We start from the raw sequence: 22,021 nt of genomic DNA, 5'->3' as shown, positions 1-22,021 counted from the left end.
GTCTTGGAATGTGGTTGAGTGAGAGGGGACTGGGCCAACGCCCTAGTGGTAGGTGAGTAAAACAAAGCAGGCAGGAGGCTTGCCCAGGGGCACGTAGCTGGGGGGGCAGGCAGCAGGCTCATCTTTATCCTTCAGGACTCAGCTCAAATGCCACTTCCACAGATGCCAGCTCCAGCCCCTGGTCTAGGTTAGGCCTATCAGCTCCCACGAAATGCTCTGTTAGCACCTTGTACTTTGCCTGCCTAAAATTCATCACTGCTGTATTTAATAATTCGTTATTGAAACACGTGCTTACCCCTGTGTCATGATGCTGCTCACTGCACGATAAACTGTGTCTGTCTCATTCGTAGCTGTAACCCAAGAACTTAGTTCAGAGACGGTTCTCTGAGTGACTGTTCTCCTGGCATCTAAACTCCTGGGCATTGGTATTCCATATGCTCATTTGCGAGTATTAATAATATTTATAATTACAACTGCAAGGACCTAACAGTTTACAAAACATGTTCACATCCATGCAATCTACTGCATGTTAATAGTGCCCCATTTTCTGGAGGAGGATATTGAGGCTCAGAGACTCAAAATAACTTCACCAAGGTTACAAAAATAGTAAATGGAAAGGCTGAGGATTCGAACTGATGTTTATCTGGTGCAGTTGATCCACTGCACCATGGCTACCAGATCAGTAGCTGTACTTACTAATTTCCCCTGTTTCTCACTTTCTTCAGAACTCTTCCCTCTTCTATTACATCCAGCCTAAAGACCTTTCTTAGTTAAAAGTGTTCATGCTTCTGCTACTGCGTCATCTCCTCCTGCCTCTACTTCCTTTTCCTTCATCCTCCATCCTCCTCCTCCTCATCATCACCATCATCTTTCATCATATATTTCTCCCTACTAGTAAAGTAGGAGAGGACACAATAAATCAGGATGTCCCAAACTGTGGACCTCACAGTCATCCCCAGGCCTAGCTCAGTATCTTATTTATAGGAAGTCCTCAACAAATATGAATTGAATTGAATTGAATAAATGAATGAATACGAATTGAATTAAACTGAAATTGTTCGTTCACAAAGTAATATTCTCTACCAAAATTTCTCTATCAAGATAGAGATTAAAGAAACACTTATAGGGCTGGCCTGGTGGCTCAGGTGGTTGGAACGTGGTGCTCCTAATGCCAAGGTCGCCAGTTCGATTCCCATATGGGCCAGTGAACTGCGCCCTCTACAGCTAAGATTGTGAACAATGGCTCTCCCTGGAACTGGGCGGCCGTGAGCAGCAGGAAGTTGGCGTGAGCTGCCATGAGCGGCCAGTGGCCAGCAGCCATCATGAGTGGCCGGCAGCCGGTGAGAGCAGCCGTGAGCTGCTGTGAGTGGCCGACAGATACATCGCGACCAACTGCCTCAGCCAGGGTGAGCGCAAGGCTCATAATACCAGCATGGGCCAGGGAGCTGTGTCCTACACAATTAGACTGAGAAAGGAAACAATCGCTTGAAACTTGGGTTCAAGTGGGGGGCAGGGAGGAGGAAGAAGAAGAGGGGAAAAAGAAAAAAAAAAAAGCACTTATGAAGTATCACCTTCTCCCAAATGTAGTTTGGATTAGGACTGTTATGAGGTGCTAAAAGGCTCCTCAAAGAATGGTATTGTTGGATTAGGTTTTTAGCAGCTTGAATAAACAAGCCTCTCTCCAGCTCACAGGCAGTGTTTGGCAGACTCTGGAGAGATGCTGGATCAGGGATTCTTTGAGGAGTCATAACAATCTTCTCGTGGTAGTGGTAGAGCTCTCTTCTGTGCTTCTCTTGGGCCCTGAATCTTAGGCAAGTAGATTACGTCCCCAGGCACCTTTTAATACCACTTACTGTCTTTTTTTTTTTTTTTTTTTAAGCCTTTTTCCAGCTCCCAGGGAAACTCTACACAAAAGAACCATAGCAGCCAGAGCCTAATACTATTTTACAATGACGACTTCTGTACCTTGTATCCTCGGTTGCTATGAGAGATGGGTTGGTTACTCATTATATATGAAGACAAAGAAGCTCTCGCACATACATCAGTGCCCTGTTGCTTTCAGTTGTAAGGAAACAAGAGAGTGACTATGTCACTTGGAGAGAATAAATGATGTACTTAATAAGGTGTGGTCAAACCAAGTAGTCTCAGGCACTCTGTGCAGGAGGCTACTTGCTACTTAAATACAGAGTCTGAAACTTGATAGCCCAGTATTCTGTCCTCAATAATATAGACCAGAGATTGGAAAACTATGATGCATGAGCCAAATCGGGCCCTCTACCTGCTTTTGTTCAGCCATGAGCTAAGAATGGATTTTGTAGATAAATATTTGCAATCAATACGATGAAAGGGAATGCTAATTTTGAATCCTATTTCAGCAAATGTTATTCCCCTAAAAAATCCATTCTTCTCATTAGTAGACCCATATTACAAAAGATTTGCATTTAATTATTATATTTTTAATTTCATCAGTAAAACTTGTGGGAAATTTGTTCTCTCTTATTATACAAGGGCCAGCAAAGCCGAAAATACCGAGTATTTATTATCTATCCCTTTACAGAGGTTTTTTGATTACTGGTCTAGACCTTTCCAGACTCGACTCCTGCCACGTCACACCTCACACTCAGAACACTTGTCATCTCTGAATCTCTGTGGTTCCCCCGAGAGCATATCTAGCTCTCTGTGCTCCAGTTGTCCCTTCTGCCTGGAATGTGCCACACCTCCCTGCCCGCCTGAGTGTTCTGCCTACTGAACTCAGGCTGCTCCTTCAAGGTCCCGCTCAGCTGCTACCCTCCTTTCTGAAGTCTTCCCTGATCCTCCAAGGCAAACTAAAAAATACTCAGAAAATCTTTCATCTGAGCATTTCATGGTTCTCTTCCCTGAAATGCAGAATGTGTGCACACGGAAGGGCAAATTACCTCTATATCAGCCAAGTGTTACTCTGACCCACTGGGGATAATGATGACGAGGACCGTTGCCTTAATTGAGTGCTTACTATGGGCTAGGCACTGTGCTAAGTGCTGTAGATACATCATTCCTTCATTTATTCAATTAATATTATTGAGCCTCTCTTAAATACCATGCACTAAGCTTGGTGCCGTGGGGTGCAACAGTAAATAAGACAGGTAAGAGAGTCACAGACTTAATGGAATGTTAAGTTTTTCAACAACCTTGCAAGGTAGGAATGATTGGTTCTACTTCACCAATGAGGAAACAAAATCAGAGAAGAGAGATTAACTTGCCCGAAGTCATATAGTTAATAGGTGGCGAGCAGGATTTGAACGGAAAGCCCCAAACAAAGCTAGACATCTAAGAGAAGCTGGAATGACTAGAAACTATTGTCCTCTTAAATGGCCTTCTTTGTTCTTATCTCATTGTTAAAGACCTCTAGAAAGGAATGTAGAGTTCCTGATCTTTTGCCTTCCCAATGGAACTAAGTCCATGCTTTTAACCCACTGCACAGGTGTACCTCCTTCAGGAATGGTCCCTGATTTAGATTGAGTCAGAATCCCCCTCCTTTTCTCTACATTCCCTCAATACCTTGTGCCTCTATCATCGTACTTACTAACATTATTATAATTTTCTTAATACGTTTCTCTCACTGGACCAGGAGCTCTTTTAGGACAGGTACTATGTGTAATTCATTTCTGTATCCCCAGGTCCTACCATAGTGCCTGTGACAGATGTGATAGATGTTTACTGAATTTCTAAATGAAAGTCTTTCATTGGTAAGCTATTCTATTCCATTTTCTCAATGAGGTGACGTATCCTATTCCATTCTCTCAATGATAATAATAAAAATAGTCAGCACTTATTGTGATAGGAATACTCTGGGTAAAAAAGCATTGTCTCCTTCCATCTATATCATGACTCTGTGAAGTCACTGTGTAATTATCTCAAAGTCACACATATTTTAAGTTACAAAGAGATGATTCAAACCGTTTTAATGGCCACTAAATCCTTCATAGAATCCCACATACTCCCCAGGATTCATACAACCATCCCTTCCATGAATCTTCCAACAATTAACCAGCCCTTGCTGTGGCCCTGGAGAACTCTGGCCCTTGATTTCAACCCTCACCAGGCTCTGCCTGGTACTTAAGATACTTGCATCTGTGTTACCTCCTTCACAAGACAGCAAACTCCCGTGAGCAGGAGTCTGTGCTCTGCATTTTGAATCCTCAGAGCCCAGAGCCCCCGCCTTTGTATGCGCTTAAGAGGCCGCAATGAACTTGGAATAAAAATAGTATTAAGCCCCATGCATTATTATTATGATATGATGATCAGATAAATCCAACCTAATTCCCTGCTTTTATAGTATAAGCCTCTTCCACAATGATTACAAGCGCTGAAGGACAGGACGGATTTAGAATGAAGATGGGAAGGGGACAGGAGGGAAAACTGAGCAAAACCCAGCGGTAGTTATGTGTGGGGCTTGGCAAGGCCCAGTTCAGGCTGTGATTTCGCTAAATCACCTGCTGGGGCCCCCATGATTTTAATGTGCAACCAGAACTGAGGACCCCCCAGGGAAAAGCAGCGGGCCTGTGCAAGGAGCAGGAGCAAAAATGATGGAAGCACCACAGAGGTCAGACCCTGGAAAGCCTTGAGGCGGAGGTGCCTGAGCTTCGCCCTAGAGAGGAAAGGGAGCCATGGGGAGGTCAGGACAAGGAATAGTGAGACCACCCACCCCTCTCCCACTGAAGAAACAAGTTGGTGAAGAGAAGGGCCCAGGCTTAGGAGAGTTGGAACCACAAAGACAGCATGAAGGGGGCAGATGCACAGCAGCTCTCCCAGGAATGGCAGGTCGAACAGTGGGGACATGGTGGGTCTGCGTGAGCTGTACAAGGAAGACACAGCTGGAGGTGGGAATAAAGAGAACCAGGTTCCTCAGCCAGCTCAGCCACTGACTGGTTGTGTGACCTCAGTCCACACTGATCGTGTGACTCTATTCTTCATCTTTAAAGAGAGACATGTTTACTTTAAAAGGTCATTATGAAATCTAAATAAAAAAAATCCCAAAACATGTTAAAGCAATTGGCACAGAGTAAGCACTCGGCAAATGAGGCTGAAACTCAATTATGTCCCTGTTCTCTCTAACATTCTGCTCTTTTGTCTTCTGCCATTGTCTATCTTTCGCCTATCCTTCGTTTAATAGAGAACAATTCTTAGGGGCTACGAAGATTGTAAAAATGCACTCTAGGATATGCCAGCATATGGGCCAACTTTTTGAAGTCCCTGCACAAAATAGGCAGTGACCACAGGGAACAGCACGGTGGAGGAGCAGTATTTCAGGGAGGCACTTAGGGTGGATTTTGTGGCTTGGGGCCTGGGCCCAGTTTTCCCACCAGAAAAGGTTATACCAGGCTTGGTCCTCCAAAAGCTTCTTCATTCAGTTTGAAAGCAAATGTGCACTGAGAATGGACTCTGCTAGCCGAGGTGTGACAGAAAGGAGTGCTCTTATGTTATACGTACATGAGCTAGCTGCTGAAGGCAGTGCACAAGACCAGGGAGCGGAAGTGGGCAGTTGGACAAGGGTGGGGCCGACGCTGTCACTCTCGGGCGGAGATGACACACAGACATCAAAGGTCCAACTTCGATGGCTTCTTGTTCCACCCATCCCTGATGCTGCTGCCTGCTGGGCTCTGGCTTTCTCTTCTTCTTCTCACCCTCTTTATTCCTCACCCACCCTGAGATCTATGGGTTTGATTCTCACGGATAGCTCAGTGTGCAGGTCTTTCTGTTCTGCCCTTTCTCCTGAGCATCAAACCTCTTTCTCTATTTACTTAGTTTGTAATTCATTTTTTATTTTTTGTTGAGGTATAACATACATAGAATAAAGTTCATAAATCCTCATTGTTTGTATGTATAGACCCACATAACCACCACGCAGATCAAGATATAGAACATTTCCAACATCTCAAAAGGTTCCTTCATGCTCCTTCTCAGCCAATTACCCACCCATCCCCAGAGATCACCACTGTTCTGGTTTCCATCACCATCAATTACTTTTGCCTGTTTTTTGAAATTCACATAAATGAAATCATTCAGTAAGCGTGCTTGTATCCAGTTTCTTTCACTCATCATCATGAGATCTATTCACATTAATCATACTGCAGTAATTTTTTTTATTGCTATATAACAGTGGTTCTCAGTCTGGAGCAATTTTGCTCCCCCCTAGGGGGTGGCTTTTGGCAATGTCCGGAAACATTTTTGATTGTCACACCTCGGGGTGGGTGCGGTGGGGAATGCTACTGGTACACAGTGGATAGAAGCCAGGGATCCTGCCAAACATCTCATAATGCCCACGACAGCTCCTCACAACAAAGAATTATCTGGTCCAAAATGTCAACAGTGTCGAGATTGAGCAACCCTGTAAATTAGTTTCCTATAGCTGCTGTAACAAACTCATTTCTACTGCAAGCTGAATGGCTTAAAACAACACAAATGTATCATCTTATAATTCTGTACTTAAGTCTGACATGGGTCTGTCTTCCTGGCTAAAATCAAGGTTTCAGCAGAAGCAAGGGGTTCCTTCTGGAGGCTCTAGGGGAGAATCTATTTCTTTGCCTTTTCCAGCTTCTTAGAGGCTGCCTGCATTCCTTGGCTCATGTCCCCATTTTGTCTTCAAAGCCAACAATAGCTAGCCAAGTGTTTATCACACTGCATCGCTGTGACATTAACCCTTTCAGTTATAAGGATCTCTGTGATTACAGTGGGGCCATGTGGATAATCCGAGATAGTCACCCCACCTCAACATTCCTGACTTAACAACATATGCAAAGTCTCCTTTGCTCAGTAATACCGTGTTTCCCCGAAAATAAGACCTAGCCAGACAATCAGCTCTAATGCATCTTTTGGAGCAAAAATTAATATAAAACCCAGTATTATATTATATTATATATTATATTATAAAGCCCGGGTCTTATAGTAAAATAAGACCGGGTCTTATATTAATTTTTGCTCCAAAAGATGCATTAGAGCTGATTGTCCGGCTAGTCTTATTTTCGGGGAAACACGGTATAACGTATTCACAGGGTTCAGGAATTAGGATATGGGTTGGGGAGGGGAGCACTATTCTGCTACATGATATCCACTGCATGAATATACAATTTATCCATCCTATGGACATTTGGGCTGTTTTCACTTTTTAGCTATTATTAATGAAGCTGCTATTCACATTCTTGTACATGTCTTCTGTACTCATTTCTATTAGATATATATGTACTCAAGGGTGCAAAATTACTGAGTCATAGAGCAAAACATACGTCTAACTTAAGTATATAAGGCTAAAGAGTTTTATAAAGTGATTTTCCCAATTTACACCCTTACCAGCAGGGTGAGTTTCTGTTTTCAATGTCTACTGAACATCTCCATGTAGACCTTCCAGAGACACCTCAAACTCAACTTGTGCAAAACAGTGCTGTCTAGCTCAGTGAATGATTATTTCTTCAGGTATCCAAAGCATGAAATCTGGGAAGCATCCTAGACGCTTTTTACTTACTTTCAATTAGCCACTGCATAATTTTATTCTGTACCATCAGTGCTTGTTTCCATTCTTGCCTTGCTGGATGGAGGCCTGCATCATCTCACCTTCCCTCCCGGACTGCATGCTCCCAGCCTCATCCCCTCCAATCCGCCCTTCCCACGGCTGTCACAGTCACCTTGTCTAAAATCTAAAACCTAATCCTGCTTCTTTCCTTTGCTTATAGGATAAAGGAGCTGGCCCCAGCCTACCTAGCCTATCAACCTCTCACCACTCTGTCTTCACTCAATGAGACCTCTAAGTCCTACCTGCACAGAACTGCTTACAATTTACTCAGACTAATCCTTTCCCCATTGAATGTTCTCCATCTTTGAAGATTCAGCCTAATAGTCCCTTCTCTACTGAACCCTTTCCCTGATAACCCTCAAATCAAGTAGACTTAACCCCTCTCTGTACCCCACCATACCCTCTGCACAAACTTTTTACTAGGGCACCTATAACTTTTTATCACACTCTCTCTACCTAATAAACATAAGCCTTTCAAGAGAAAGGACTACTATGTAATCCTAGGAATTAGCTCGATATATAGTAGACACTAATCAATGTTTACTGGAATGAAACTGAGTCAAGACAATACATGATATTATGACACGAAGGAGTACTGTATACGGAAGTCACAGGATGCTTTCTGAAGGGCTACTATGGAGATTACAGGAGAAAATGCATCTAAAGTTTCCAGCAGCCTGCTAGGCATACAGTAGGCACTCAGTTACTAATATTATTTCCAACGGTGAAAACTAGCATCTTTAATGAATATCAAGGGAATTTTTAGTTCACTGGTTGAGGCCCATCTTGCAGTTTCCTTCATTTAGTAGAGAATGAGAAGTTCACCTGTCTACGTTTATATAGCTGACATAATTTGTAAAGCCAAAGCTGCATTGTGTACAGAGATGGCTCCTTAATCCTAATGGACGTTCGTGGGATTATTTTAGTTTTGTGTCTGGGACATTGAGTGATTGTAGACTTAGAACTATTGCTGGCTTGATTCTTTAAAAAAAAGTTCATACATGTGTATGCATTAGATGCCAATTTTTCTGAGGACAGGAACCAAGAATTGATTGTGTGTATCTTATCTCCTCTCTGCGCATTTGTCTCAGTCAGTATTAGATCTCTGACAATTAAGTGCATAAGGTCAGCCAATGATCTAGCCAAACGCTTTGCACACAGTAATATCTCAGTAATATTTTGAAATGCGCATAGGGCATTACTGAGGTATTCAATGTGGTTTCCATGGTTTCCAATGTGGTTACCATGAGTCTCTCTCATGGTTTTCTTCCCTCTCCTATGGTCTTTTTCATGGCTATTCCTTCTGCTGTCAGTACCCCAAATATTTGTATCAGGGCTCCATTCTCTGATGGCTAATTTTCCCTCCTCCCTCTCTAGGGATGATTTCACCTCCTCCCATGGCTTTAATAATATCCACAGGGTGTTTCAAATAGATATTTACAGCTCAGATTTCTCTCCTATGCTTTAGATCCAGTTCGTCAATGACCCATAAACACTTCTTGTCAGATATCCCATAGACAACTCAAATTCTAGATACTAAAAAATAAGCTCAACTTTCACTCCTGACTATTTTTTTTCTCCTCTATTTCATTATAGAAGTCTAAATAAAGTCTGTTCTGATGGTTATTAGCACCACTACCAGTTATCCAAACCAGAAACAAGAATCATCCTGGATTATATCCTCTTCCTTGCATCTCAATTGGCCATTAAGGTCTGTTGTTTTGTAACTATGCTATGTTGTTATAAGTCTCCAGTCCCACACCCACAGTTCAAGCTTTATCATCCTCTCTGGATTACTTCAATAGCCCTCTTATTGCCCTCCCTTTCTCTAACCGCCTCCTGTCACCAGCCAGTGGGAGCTGTCTTAAGAGTCCTTTAGTGTCTCATTTCTTTAAAGGAAAATCCCAACTCCTTAGGGCTATAAGACTGTTCCTAACCTGGCCTATGCCTACCTCTCAGAGCATAGAAAGAAAAGGAATAGTAAAAATCAGAGGAAACTTTACTGGAAAAAGAAATGATCAACCAAAATGTGATCCTTTGAAAAGACTGAAAAACTAAACAAACCTCAGTAAGACTAAACATGAAAAAAAGAGAAGGCAAAAATTAATGTTAGATATGAAAAGGGGACATGACTACAGATAAGTAGAGCTTATTTTTAAATCCACAAGATAACTCTATGATCAATTTTATGTTAATAAATTTAAAAATTAGAAAAAATGTAAACTATCCAGAAAACTATCAATTACTAAAATTGGCTCAAGGAGAAATTGAAACGCTAAATAAATTAATCACTATTAAAGACAGCAAACTGGTAGTAAAAAAAAAAAAAAAAATCTATCCATGAGAAAGAAACCAGGTACAGAAAGCTTTATTGGAGAATCTTATCAGATATTTAAGGAGCAGCTCTTGTAGAAATTGTTCTAAACAACTGAAAAGGAGGGAAATCTACTTATCTAATTTTACAGACATAACTTTCATCTCAATATTGCACAAAACCAATATATAAAAGGAAAAGACAGTAAACTAATTTTACTTATGAATATGTATGCAAACATTTCAAATAAAAAATAGCAAACCAAATTCAGAATCATAAAATATATTTTTGTCTAAGTAAGGTTTATCCTGGGAATGCAAAGATGACTCAATGACAAAAACATCTATTGACAGATTAAAAAAGAAAAACCATATGATCATCTCAGTAGATGTAGAAAAAGCATTCAATAAAATTCTATACCCATCCAGATTTTTAGAAACATCTAGTAAACCAGGATAAAGAGAAGTTTCTTAATCTGATATGAAGCTATCTCATAAAAACATAGAGTAAACCTCATACCTAATGATAAAATTTTAGAAGCATTCCCATATCCCAAGACAAAGATGTCATTATCACCTACTATCAAAACTATACCGATGTTCTCACCAATGCAGCAAAATACACATACACACAGAGATATATAAATATTGGAAAGGAAGACAATAAATTGGTGTTTGCTAAAAGCATACATTATTTTCACAGATAATCCAACAGAGTCTACAGACAAAACTCATTAGAGAGTGTGGTAAGGTTGCTGAATACAAGATTAACATATGAAAATTAATGCATATGAGCAACAACAAATTAGAAAATGTAATCAAATATACGCCTCACAATAATTTAAAATAGCTTAGAAAAAAAGAAAAGATGATAGTGTGGCATTAAGCTCAGACTAATGGACTAGAACAGAAATCTCAGAACTATATCCAAAAATATGTGACCCTTATGCGATAGAGGAGATCTTAGTGGGGAAAAATTGAACGTTGAAAAAGGTTGTTGGAATAAATGACTTTCCATGTGGGGAGAAAAGAAAATTAGGTCCCTACCTCATTCCACACATAATGTTAAAATCCAGTTAGATTATTAAAGTCTTAAATATAGAAAAACAAAACTTAAAAGCTAGTATGTATGTGTGTGTGACTTATTGGGAGAAAATTACAAAATATAAGTGAAAGACATAAAAAAACGTAAGTAAATGGCAAGCAATACCATGTTTGTTTATGGGAAAACTCAATACCTTAAAAATAGCAAATCTCTCCAAGCAGTGTTTTCCCAAGTGAAGACTGAATGAAGTTCACCCGCACCAAAATTACCTAGACTGCTTTTAAAAATGCAGATTCTTAGGCTCCATTTTAAACCTAGTGCGTCAACATGTCTGAGGATGAGGCCCAGGAACTTGCATTTTAGAAAGCTCCCCAAATGACTCTTTTGTGACTAAAATTTGAGAACCTTTGCCTTAGGGAAGTAGGTCATAACCTGAATTGCACATGAGAATCATCTGGAACAGTTTCTTAAAATTCGGATGCCCAGGCCACACCCCAGACCAATTAAATCAGAATTTCTGGTTTACGCATCAGCATTCTAAAAGTTCTGCAATGATTCCAATGCTGAGCACCAGGGCCCTGGAGGAAGGTGTATCTGAAGTCGGGTATGTAATGTTCGCTGCCCTTCCCCATTTGAACATTCACTTCTAGTGCTAGCCTAGTAGGGATTAGACTTTATTTTGATGAAGGAAGACACAGTTTCCTTACATAAGGGTTATAAATTATTCATTTGGTATCCCCAGCAGCCTGATACATAGCGGGGTTTGGTGGTCATTTTCTGAAATAAATCAACTAAATGAAACTGAATGAAATGAATCAATATATAGGTGAATACAATTTTTCACCAAACTCTAGAAATTCCACTGGATTCAACACACCTGTGCGGCACCTAGGCACACTGTTACGCTGTGAGAAGTATAGAGAGGAACAAAATGTAGCTCTTCAAGTATGTGTGATCTGGTGGGAGAGGCAGATACAGACAAAAGTATCTTACAATCGAGCAGACAATGAGAAGTGTACAGAATATTAAAGGAAATAAAAGAAAAATTAGTTCTGAATGGCAGAACAATGGAAGGCATCATTGAAGAGGGGTCTCGAAGTGTTGCTGGGACTTACCCAGAAAGCAATTAGGGAAACAGGCAGTTGTGCAATAGGCATAGTGCCGTTCTGCACAGTATAAGCCAAATCAGATGGCCTTTTCTCTAACCTTCATGGCAGGCGGTAGGGCAGATATTAAAGGCTCCCTTTCTTTCTGATTTCCCTGTGACTCCTCTCATTTTTCAAGTATTTTGCCTCTGGTTTATTAATTCTACCTCCTGGTGCCTCAGCTGACTTCTTCCAAGAAAAGTTTTCATTAGCATTTCTATGGGGAGCACCTGCTCCCCCATCCATCCCTATGAACTGACACTAGGGCAATAGGGTTGACTGAGAGGGGAATTTTAATCCCCTCCTTACGACTCATCTATTTGCTAATTGAGAATGCTAGGTGTAAAGTCACAAATGGCTGCCCAGTGAAATCCATCCTGAATATTGCAAATGAAAACAAAGACATGTTTCTCAATTTTATATCATTTGTGTAATACGAATGTATTAAAAATTAATCAACTTCAAGATTGTGAATAATTCTAAAGATACCTTAGATACCACTTGAATGCAAAAATCCCAGGCTAGTGTGGATATGTTATGAATTAGGTGAATTGTTGAATAGGGAAGGTTTCTCAAAACTACAGCGTCAAAGGACATTTGATATTATCTACCGACTGTGTATTGTGGGGAAAACCAATTAGTATGTATATGACGCTGGATGCTGAATATACATTTTACATTATATACCAATGTATAAAAAGCTGATGGATTATGTGTCCTGTCTTTATTTAAGCAAACTGCTTGCATTGGTGTCATGTGACAGATGTCCTTTGTAAAGCCCATGAGATGAGCCAGTCACCATGGTGTAAACCACTATGATTTATGTAGAATGGCAGAAGAAAAGGGTTTATAAATCAAATTATCACTGCAGTGGAGCCAAACTTGGCTTCTAAGGTAATGAAAGCCTCCTTTACAGCAGACACAGAGCATACTTAAATTCAGAATCATAGCAAGAAAAAGAATGTAAGACAATAGGGAAGGAAAATCAATGTTCCAGATAAGCCCATAATATCCAGGCATTTTTTCTTTATAGTATACTTAATTAATTGATTGTCTTATTTCTTCATATCTATTTTCACCCAAAGCGCATGTCTCTATTATTGGTTTATTTTTCTTCTGGAACAAAAAATAATGTTAAATTTCACATCAAATTTGTCATGCACTTATATTGTCCATTAAAGAAATTGATTGTCTCTTAGCAACACTCATTCTCTTAAGGTTTCAAAACCCTTCTGATTATACAGCAAAATGAAACTGCTACCCAAAATCATATGCATCATTAAATTTTACAAAAGACCCAAAATTAGAAAAAAATTATTTTTGAGGTGCTCTGAGATTTTTTTCTTTTGACAGGTTGGTGGAATTCTGATAGCCACAAAAATACAATCATTCTCACCAGCTATAAGAGCATAACCTTCCCCCATTCAATCCAATCACTTGCAGTATGTGTGTAATTCTAACTGTAAAGCATGACAGGTTTACAGTATAGTTAAGGTGTTTTTTTTCAGGGGAAGAAGCTACACAGAACAAAGATATAAACCCAAGTATTTGGAGTGAGTTGTATCTGAAGGGTGGAATCATTCCCTGACTGTCTGGCCAATCATCCATAGACAAAGCAAGTCCCACCAACTTGGAAACATACACTGTGGGGCATCGCCCAAGGAGAGACGAGAATTTGGAATCTCTCTTGATTGGCTTTGGCTCTATGGAAGTGAGGAGAGGTAGTTCCTCCCTGGTGGGGTGTTAAGGTTCCATGTACCACAGGGTGGTAAAATGGGAGTAGGCAGATGAAGAGGCCAGGCCAGGAATCTGTGATGTGGGCCAACCTTAGGTTTCTCAGAGAATAAAGTAGGGCCCTGAAAATAAAAAAGCCATGGCAGAATTACAAAACTACATATTGGCTTTGTTTGTTATGCCCCTTGCCTAGTTGCTTCCTTTCTTTTCTTTCTGATCATCCCTTGGTAGCAGCAAAAAGATAATGTGAAAATTTTACCTCCTGATGGCTGTGAGCTAAGGAACAGGCTCTGTGTCCTTGCCTGACCCAGAGCTTTAACTGGAGTGTACTCCTAGGGGACCAGTGTGGTCATGATGACAGTAAACCAAGAGAAAAATGCCAAGTGAGAGGTGGAATTCCGGAAGATGGAGTAGGGACCAACTGATTAGCTGTCCCTTCTCATTGAGAAATGCTTTCCAGAGTTAAAACCTGGAAGGGGGGTGGAGTTTTGTCTCACGAGAGAGAGGATGTCTACATTATTCTTTCCTCAGCATATGAGCGAATGGTTGTTCTGTTCACTGGAGAAGGACATCAGTGTGACATGAGCCTACATAGAGGGTCTTGGCAAAAGACACTAATTCTGCAGTCCTCCTGGCCACACCCACAGGCTGGCAGGAGGCAGCTGGCTATGGCATTGATGAAGGACCCCATAAACCACATTTTGAACACTTTTATCTCAATTATTCATCATGCACATCTGCTTCCCCAGAGACCTCCAAACCCAATGTTACATGTGCAGAGTCAACTGTGATCTGTTAGCTGATTGATTCAGGTTGTAACATAAGGGCAGGATTGAAAGCTAAGCATTCAGAAATACATATTGGATGCATGAAGGGTGAGAAAGCAGTTTGGAACGGCCAAAACTGCCGCAGGAGAATTCTAGAAGGATGGAAAGAGAGAGAGGTTATATCCTTGCTTGAGGCATTCTTTTACAGGGAATTTAAATGTGCTAAAGAGGGGGCTCCGGATGGTAAAAGAATGAGAAACACATCTGGAGAACATAAAGAGAAAGGTGAGAAGTCTGGGCATATCCAGTAAATAAAAATCAGAATAGTGAGACATCATGTAGAAGGTTGGAATGGAACCAAGATGCACTCATCACCTACTATATATGCCAGGCACAATTCTTCTCTTGAATCATCTCACTGAATCTTCACAATGTCTAGCACAGTGCCTGGCCTATAGTAGGTGCTCAAACATATGTTGAGTATTTAATATTAAATTAATAAATGAGTGAGCAATTCTAAAAGAACAATCTACTATCAATCACACCTGACAGATAAGAACCTGAGGCCCAGAGAGGTTAAGAAACTTGCTTAATGTGTCACAGCCAGTAAGAAACATAAGGAGTGAGTCAGACTTCACAGTCCATGCTAGAAGGAGGAGGGTGATCTCTGAGGAACCAGCAGGGAATCTAGAAAAGGGTGTGTGTGGTGCTTGGGTATCTCCCAGGGACTGAGAGCGGAGTGAAGACTGAAAGGTCAAGTGAACTGGGCTATGGAGAAGGGCATATTAGTCACTAGGAAAGAACTCTTATTAGGAGGATGGGGCCTGAGGGAAGGCTGGAAGGCTAGTTGGTGGCAGCTGAGCCAGCAAGGGGCAGCATACAGGCTCACGCAGCTGGTGAGGTGGGTGGGGCGGAATGGAAGCACAGCCTGTAAAGAAATTGCAAAGGGTCTTCGTTGGGAGGACAGGGATCTGAGGCGGAGCGGGGATGGGAAAACGTGGCTGAAGTGGTAAAGCCAAAGACCTGGGCAGGCTGGTATGGATAGTAGTAGTAAGACAGCACGAAGAAAGAGCAGAAGGAAGTCAGCCCTCGGAGGGTGCCTGAGATGGGGCTGGGGAGAGGGTGTGGCCTGGGATGAGAAGGGGAGGCTAGAGAAATAGCCCTGCACTGCGGAGAAAGAGCCCTGGGCAGTCTTCGGGAGAGGGTAAGTGTGACCAGCTCCGTCAGATGAGCTGTGTTCTGCGTCTCACCTGTAGGAGCTGCCCGCCGCACTTGCCACCTCCTCGCGGATTTGCCTGTTGAGGGCGTCCGCCGCTGCACGCCCCTTGCCACCCTCGGGGCCCGAGGCCTGGACCTGAGCCTGGGCTGAGGGCAGCGGCGTGTGCTCGTGCCCCAGCACCTCCGGGCGACGCGCCGTCCAGGGGGGCCCCGCCTTCTTGCGTGTGTCGCGCTCGTCCGCCCCGGACGCCTTTCCCGCCGCGAGGACACCCGCTCCACCAGGGCCCGCCGCCTGCTCCGGAGCCTCAGCGGCGGCCTGCACCGGCCAGCGCTCCTGGCTCTGAGGCCGCCGCTTGGGCGCCCCGAGAATAGGCACCGGAGCCTGGGAGGATGTGGGGATCTGCACGGGTTTGGGGATCCACGGGTGGTCCCCGCGGCGCGGCAGTGGCCAGGCGCGAAAGTCCTTCTGGTACTGGGTCTCGCGCTCAAAAGGCGCGTCGGAAGGCTGGTACTCGCTGCGGGGCCGGCAGCTCGGCTCGGGCCGCTGCACCTTCCAGGCGCGGTAGTCCTGACGCATCACCGAGTCCGCGGGGCCCGCGCCGGAGGTGGAGCCGGAGCCTGGGCCGGAGGCCAGTCCACTCCGGCCGGATGCGGCCGCCGCCTCCCGTTCGCCACTAGGCCCAGGCGCCGGCCCTGTTGCCCGGGCAACTGCATCCAACTCGCCTGGGGCTGGCTGCGTCTCTATGGCGACAGCCCGAGCCGAGGGGGGCGCGTGCGCTGGCTGTGCCTGCTGCTGCTGCAGCGGTGGCGGCTGTGGCGGGGCGCCCGGGTGCTCGGTGGCCTCCGAGTACTTGGTGAAAACCAGCGGCACGGCGATGTCCGCCTTGTCCAGCTGGTTCCAGAAGCGGGCGATACAGCAGGCCCGCGTGATGCACGGCCACGCCATGATGCTAGCTGGCCAAGCTGGTCCTCCCTTTCTTTTTCTGGTTCTAAAGCAAATCTCTAATCTTTCTTCAATCCCTTAGCTCTTGACCAGCCAATCTGGTTGCCACCGTTTTTTTTTCCTTGGTGGCCCGAGCTACCTTGCCGTCCTCCCTCAGAAAGCACCCAGGAAGGTTGGGCCAGCAAAGCTATCACTGAGGTAAAGTCCGTAAAGTCTCTCGATTACCCGCTGCAAAGGTCTTGAGAACGCAGTTTGCTGCAGTCACCGGAGGGTGAGAGACAGGGCGTCCCCAAGTCCCCGAGCGAAGGCGTCTGGGAAGCGCCCCTCACTGGGGCTGCGGCGGCGCGCAGACCCCGGTAGATCCTGGCGACGCGAGGCAAGGTGGCCGCTGACTTAAGCCATGGCGCAGAAGAAGGACCGGGCAGTGTGGCCGAAGGGTTCGTGGACGAGGCTCTATTTCTCCTCCCTGCCGGCGTCGGGTCTCAGCCGGCCACTTAGCAGGACTCGGAGGCGATCACCTCCAGCTGCTGCCTCTGCCGCTGCTCCCAAAGATGCTGCAGCTGCTGCCGCCGCCCTCTCTGCTGAAGGAAGCGACCCCACCCTTTTCTGCCGCTCAGCAGAGGGAAAAAAACATGCAGGAAAGATGCTGAGAGAAAGAGCGCTGCAGAAAAAAAAATCACCTGCTGTCGTCAGCGCGCACTGCTGGGAGCTCGCCCTGTCTTTCCCCTCCTCCCTCTGCTCTGGCAGCTCCTCCCTCCTCTGCTCCTAGGCAACAGCAAAATCTGGGCCTAGGTGGGTGCAAGTCCTAGGCTCCTGAAGACTTACTGTCCTTACGCTGGTCTGGTCAGCTCCTCTTTTGTAAATAGAGCCAATCATGGAGGGGAGGGTGGGGGGGCGGCCGCCAGGGGGATTAAAAATTTTTAAATATGGAGGAAACCCCGAGTGAAATGTCTGTCCCAGGATAGATGATTTTAAAAACAGAGCTACTGTTATTGGCCAAAGTCACCAGACTGGATTTGAACTCAGTTTGGCTGGCTGCTGATCCAAGCACTCTCCAGTCTTATGCATAGGTCTTGCTTAGATATGTGGGGATAGGAGCCCCCAGACTGGTTATGCCTTTCCTTAGGGGAAGGGGTACCTTACAGCCTCTCCAAAACACCGAATTGTTTAGCCCAGGGGCCACACTGGGGGAGAGGCAGTAAAAAGAAAATTCTTGGAAAGGGCCTAAGTGGGAAGATTGGTGTGGATGGGAAACAAACGGATCATGAGTGTCCTAGGAAAAGGTAGGGCCTGACATGCAGAGGCTTTCGGGCACATTCCTGACCCCTGACTTTTGCTCTTCCTCAATCTGGGAGGCAGAATAGATTTTGGAGTCAGACCTGGTTTGGCTCTGACACTTACTCTCTGTGTCACTTGGGCAAGTTGGGTTATCCCTGGGCCTCAATCGCTCCGTTTGTAAAGCGGAGGAAATAATAGGTACCACAGAGTGGTTTTGTGAAGGTATTTAAGGACTCATAGCAGAAGCTTTGAGTTTAAAAATCAAATCCATGGGGATTCAAATCCTGGCTTTTGCATTCCTTAGCTCTATGTCCATGGGCATATCACGGCAACTTCCTGACCTTTCGTTTCATCTGTGAACAAAGGTACCAATTCTGAACTTGCAATGTTGTTCAAAGAATTAAAATGAGGTAATGCACTAAAATTGCTTACCACACATCTGGCATATAGCGATGGCTCAATAAATGATACCTATTAGTATTCTAAGGACCCACCCAGAAAACCCATAGGTGGAGTTTCCCAAGCAGGTCAGTCATTTGGACGCCTTCTCCAGGATGACCTCTTGTTCTTCCAAGTACCTTTTGGTTTCTCCTGGATGTCCCTCCATTTATATCTCCTCCATTGTCTTCTACTCCCTACCCCTAGATACATTCACTGGCATTTAGCTCTGTTTCTTTCCAATATAGGCAGAGTTTTTAGCATCAGTTAAGTTGGGGGTATTAGTATTTCTGGGAGAGAAAGTCATTTATGTGTTTAGATTGGGAACTGATTGCAAAACACAGTTTTTTACTTTTTTTGTTTTAAACCTTAGAATCAAACAGGATGAGAAGACAATTCTAATTAGTCAATTATTTGCTGGACTTCCTCCTACTCGGGTCTTGACCTCTTTGTGATTTGATTTGAATTCCACAGATGCCTGGCACTGTTTCCCGTCCTTAGGAGATACATTTCTATAAACAACATAATCTGGTCTGACCCTTCCTCCCATCCCCCACCCAGTTCTACAGAACTCCCTGGGATTTGACTGATGTCTTTTCAATAATGATTTTCAAAGGTAAAAACAGAAACTAGAAATTGGAGGGCAGGGTGGGGGTACTGAGAACCATTGAAACTTTTCTGTAGCAAGTCTAGTCTCCTGATGTCCACTCTGTGCTTTGGGCTCTGTGGGACATAGGTGGAGTCAAGCTGTGGTGGGTTCCCTCAATTGAGGGGTATATTATGGGAGGACTCGGAGGCAGAAAAATAAATAAGTAAATAGCAAACAGTATGGTCAGCATAACAGAGCTTCATTCACAAGGTGCTGGATGAATGACTGATGAGAGATGAGTAGGAGTTCTCTTATCGGAAGTGTAAGTAAGAGTGTTCCAAGCAGAGTAGATTAGAGAGTCTGACAGACCTAATTTGGCTCTGACACTTACTATCTGTGCCATTTCTTCTTTTCTGAAAAAATGGACATGGGCTAGAGGTTAATCACCCTTTGCCACCATGAGGTGACAAGCTTGAGGACAAAAGCTGCAAGCTAAGAATTGTGGAGGGACAGACGATCTGGCGCATTAATGACATTGTGGGGCTGCTGCACCAGCTGACCCCTGGATGTTTTTCATTTATTTTCAATTAAAACCTTTTTTCTTTTCTAGAATTCTTTTGATGTGAGAAAATAAATCCATTTTTGATTAGGTCATTTTCATATGGCTTGTAGCAGAATACAAATCCTAATATAGGGGGGATCTAATATTTCCCATATAAACAGCCGATTCTTTAAGAATGATTATTTGAATAGTCTATCTTTTCTTCACTGATCGATAATGCTTCCTTTAGTATAAAACAAGCTTTCATTTATATGTTTCTACACTGTATATTCTGTTTTATTGGTCTATTTTTTCCCCCTAGAGCTACATTATAGTCTAAAATTATTGTAAGTCTTAATATTTGGTAGGGTAAATTTCTCCCCTCCTTTTCTTCTTCTCCTTCTTCTTCTAAGTTGTCATTCATATGTTGAATGATATTTTTTTTGAGCACCTAGTAGTGCCAGGCACTGTTCCAGGATCTGGGGTATGAAATGAAACAAAACAGACAAGCATCCCTCATGGTGCTTGTACTTCTTTGGAAGTCTTGCCCTTAATCCTTCCATATTAATCTTAGAATCAGCTTGTCAAATTCTTTGAAAACATTTATGAAAATAAAAAGTTTTATGAAATGTTTTATGGAATTGCATTGAATTTATTGAATTTTTAAGAAGAATATCTACTCTATGATTTTGAGACTTTCTCCTCTATTCAGTTCTCTATGTTCTTCTGTAACGTTTTTGTTTTTGTAACTGGAAATGGCATTTTTTTCATTTTTATTTTTAAATAATTTTAAACTTATTAAGAAATTGTAAAAATATTACAGACAGGCCCTCCGTACCCATTATCTTGCTTGTTTCGATGGTAACATCTAAAATAACTATATTACTTTATCAAAACAAGGAAATCAGCATTAGCACCAGACAGTTAGCTAGATCACAGCCCTTACTTGGATTTTGCCAGCACACACTCATTTTTTGATATGTCTTTGTGTAAAGTTCTATCACATTTTATCACAAGTATAGATTTATATAAACACCACAATCAAGATACAGCACTGTTTTATCAACACAAAGGATCTCTCTCTTGCTGCCCCTTCATAGTCACACCCTTCCTGATTTTCCTGGTTTCCTTGGTAACCACTGCTTCTGTTCTCCTCCTCTAGATTTTTGACATTTGAGATTGTTATATACATGGAACCATATAGTGTGTAACCTTTTGTGGTTGCTTTTCCCCCTTAGCATAATTCCCATAAGATCCATCCAGGCTGTTTCATATATCAATCGTTTGCTCATTTTTATTGCTGACTATTATTCCATTGCACGGCTGTATCACATTTTGTTTAAACACTCACCCATGGAAGGACATTTGGATTGTTTCCAATTTGGGGATATTTCAAATAAAGCTGCTATGAATATTTGTATGCAAGTTTTTCTGTGATCCTGTTTTCATTTCTTTAGGATAAGTGCTCAGGAGTGCCACTACAGGTTTTATGGTAAGCATCTGTTTAACTTTTTAAGAAATTGCCAGCTGTTTTCCAGAATGGCTGCACCATTTTACATTCCCACAAGCAGTGGATGAGAGATCCAATTCTCTACATCCTTGTCAACATTTGGTACTGTCATTCTTTTTCATTTTAGCCATGTAGTGATATCTCATCATGGTTTTAATTTGCATTTCGCTAATGGCTAGTGATGTTGAATAGCTTTTTTTTTTTTTTTAAGATTTTTATTGGGGGAGGGAAACAGGACTTTATTGGGGAACAGTGTATACTTCCAGGACTTTTTTCCAAGTCAAGTTGTTGTCCTTTCAATCTTAGTTGTGGAGGGCACAGCTCAGCTCCAGGTCCAGTTGCTGTTGCTAATTGCAGGGGGCGCAGTCCACCATCCCTTTCAGGACTCAAGGAATTGAACTGGCAACCTTGTGGTTGAGAGCCCACTGGCCCATGTGGGAATCGGACCATCAGCCTTCGGAGTTAGGAGCATGGAGCTCTAACCGCCTGAGCCACTGGCCGGCCCCTGAATATCTTTTTATGTGCTTCTATGAAATGACATATATATTTTTTAATTAAAGTGTATTGGGGTGACAATTGTTAGTAAAGTTACATAGATTCCAGGTGTACAATTCTGTGATACATCATCTATATCTCACATTATGTATTCACCACCCAGAGTCAGTTCTCCTTCCATCACCACATATTTGACCCCGTTTACCCTCATCTACCACTCCCCTTCCTCTTTACCCTCTGGTAACCCCTAAACTATTGTCTGTGTCTATGAGTTTGTGTTTCTTCATTTGTTTGTCTTGTTCTTTTGTAGTTTTCGGTTTTATATACCATATATCAGTGAAATCATGTGGTTCTCTATATTTTCTGTCTGACTTATTTCGCTTAGCATTATAACCTCAAGATCCATCCATACTGTCGCAAATGGTACTATTTCATCTTTCCTTATGGCCAAATAGTATT

At 43.0% G+C, this 22,021-nt stretch overlaps 1 protein-coding gene across 1 annotated transcript in view; it reads right to left on the bottom strand.

Moving 5' to 3' along the window:
- MAP6 (microtubule associated protein 6) overlaps positions 1–17,448 on the bottom strand; it is a 71,822-nt gene extending 54,374 nt beyond the window's left edge. Inside the window, exon 1 of the mRNA XM_019726450.2 lies at positions 15,801–17,448. Coding sequence (XP_019582009.2) covers positions 15,801–16,714 — 914 coding nt within the window. The 5' untranslated portion in view covers positions 16,715–17,448. The remainder of the gene's footprint in view (positions 1–15,800) is intronic.
- Between the last annotated feature and the right edge of the window lie 4,573 nt (positions 17,449–22,021).

The sequence above is a fragment of the Rhinolophus sinicus genome, linkage group LG06 (assembly GCF_036562045.2).
Source record: "Rhinolophus sinicus isolate RSC01 linkage group LG06, ASM3656204v1, whole genome shotgun sequence".
Taxonomy (NCBI): Eukaryota; Metazoa; Chordata; class Mammalia; order Chiroptera; family Rhinolophidae; genus Rhinolophus; species Rhinolophus sinicus.
The sequence above is the reverse complement of the archived record's forward strand: the minus strand, read 5'-3'. Positions and strand labels throughout refer to the sequence as shown.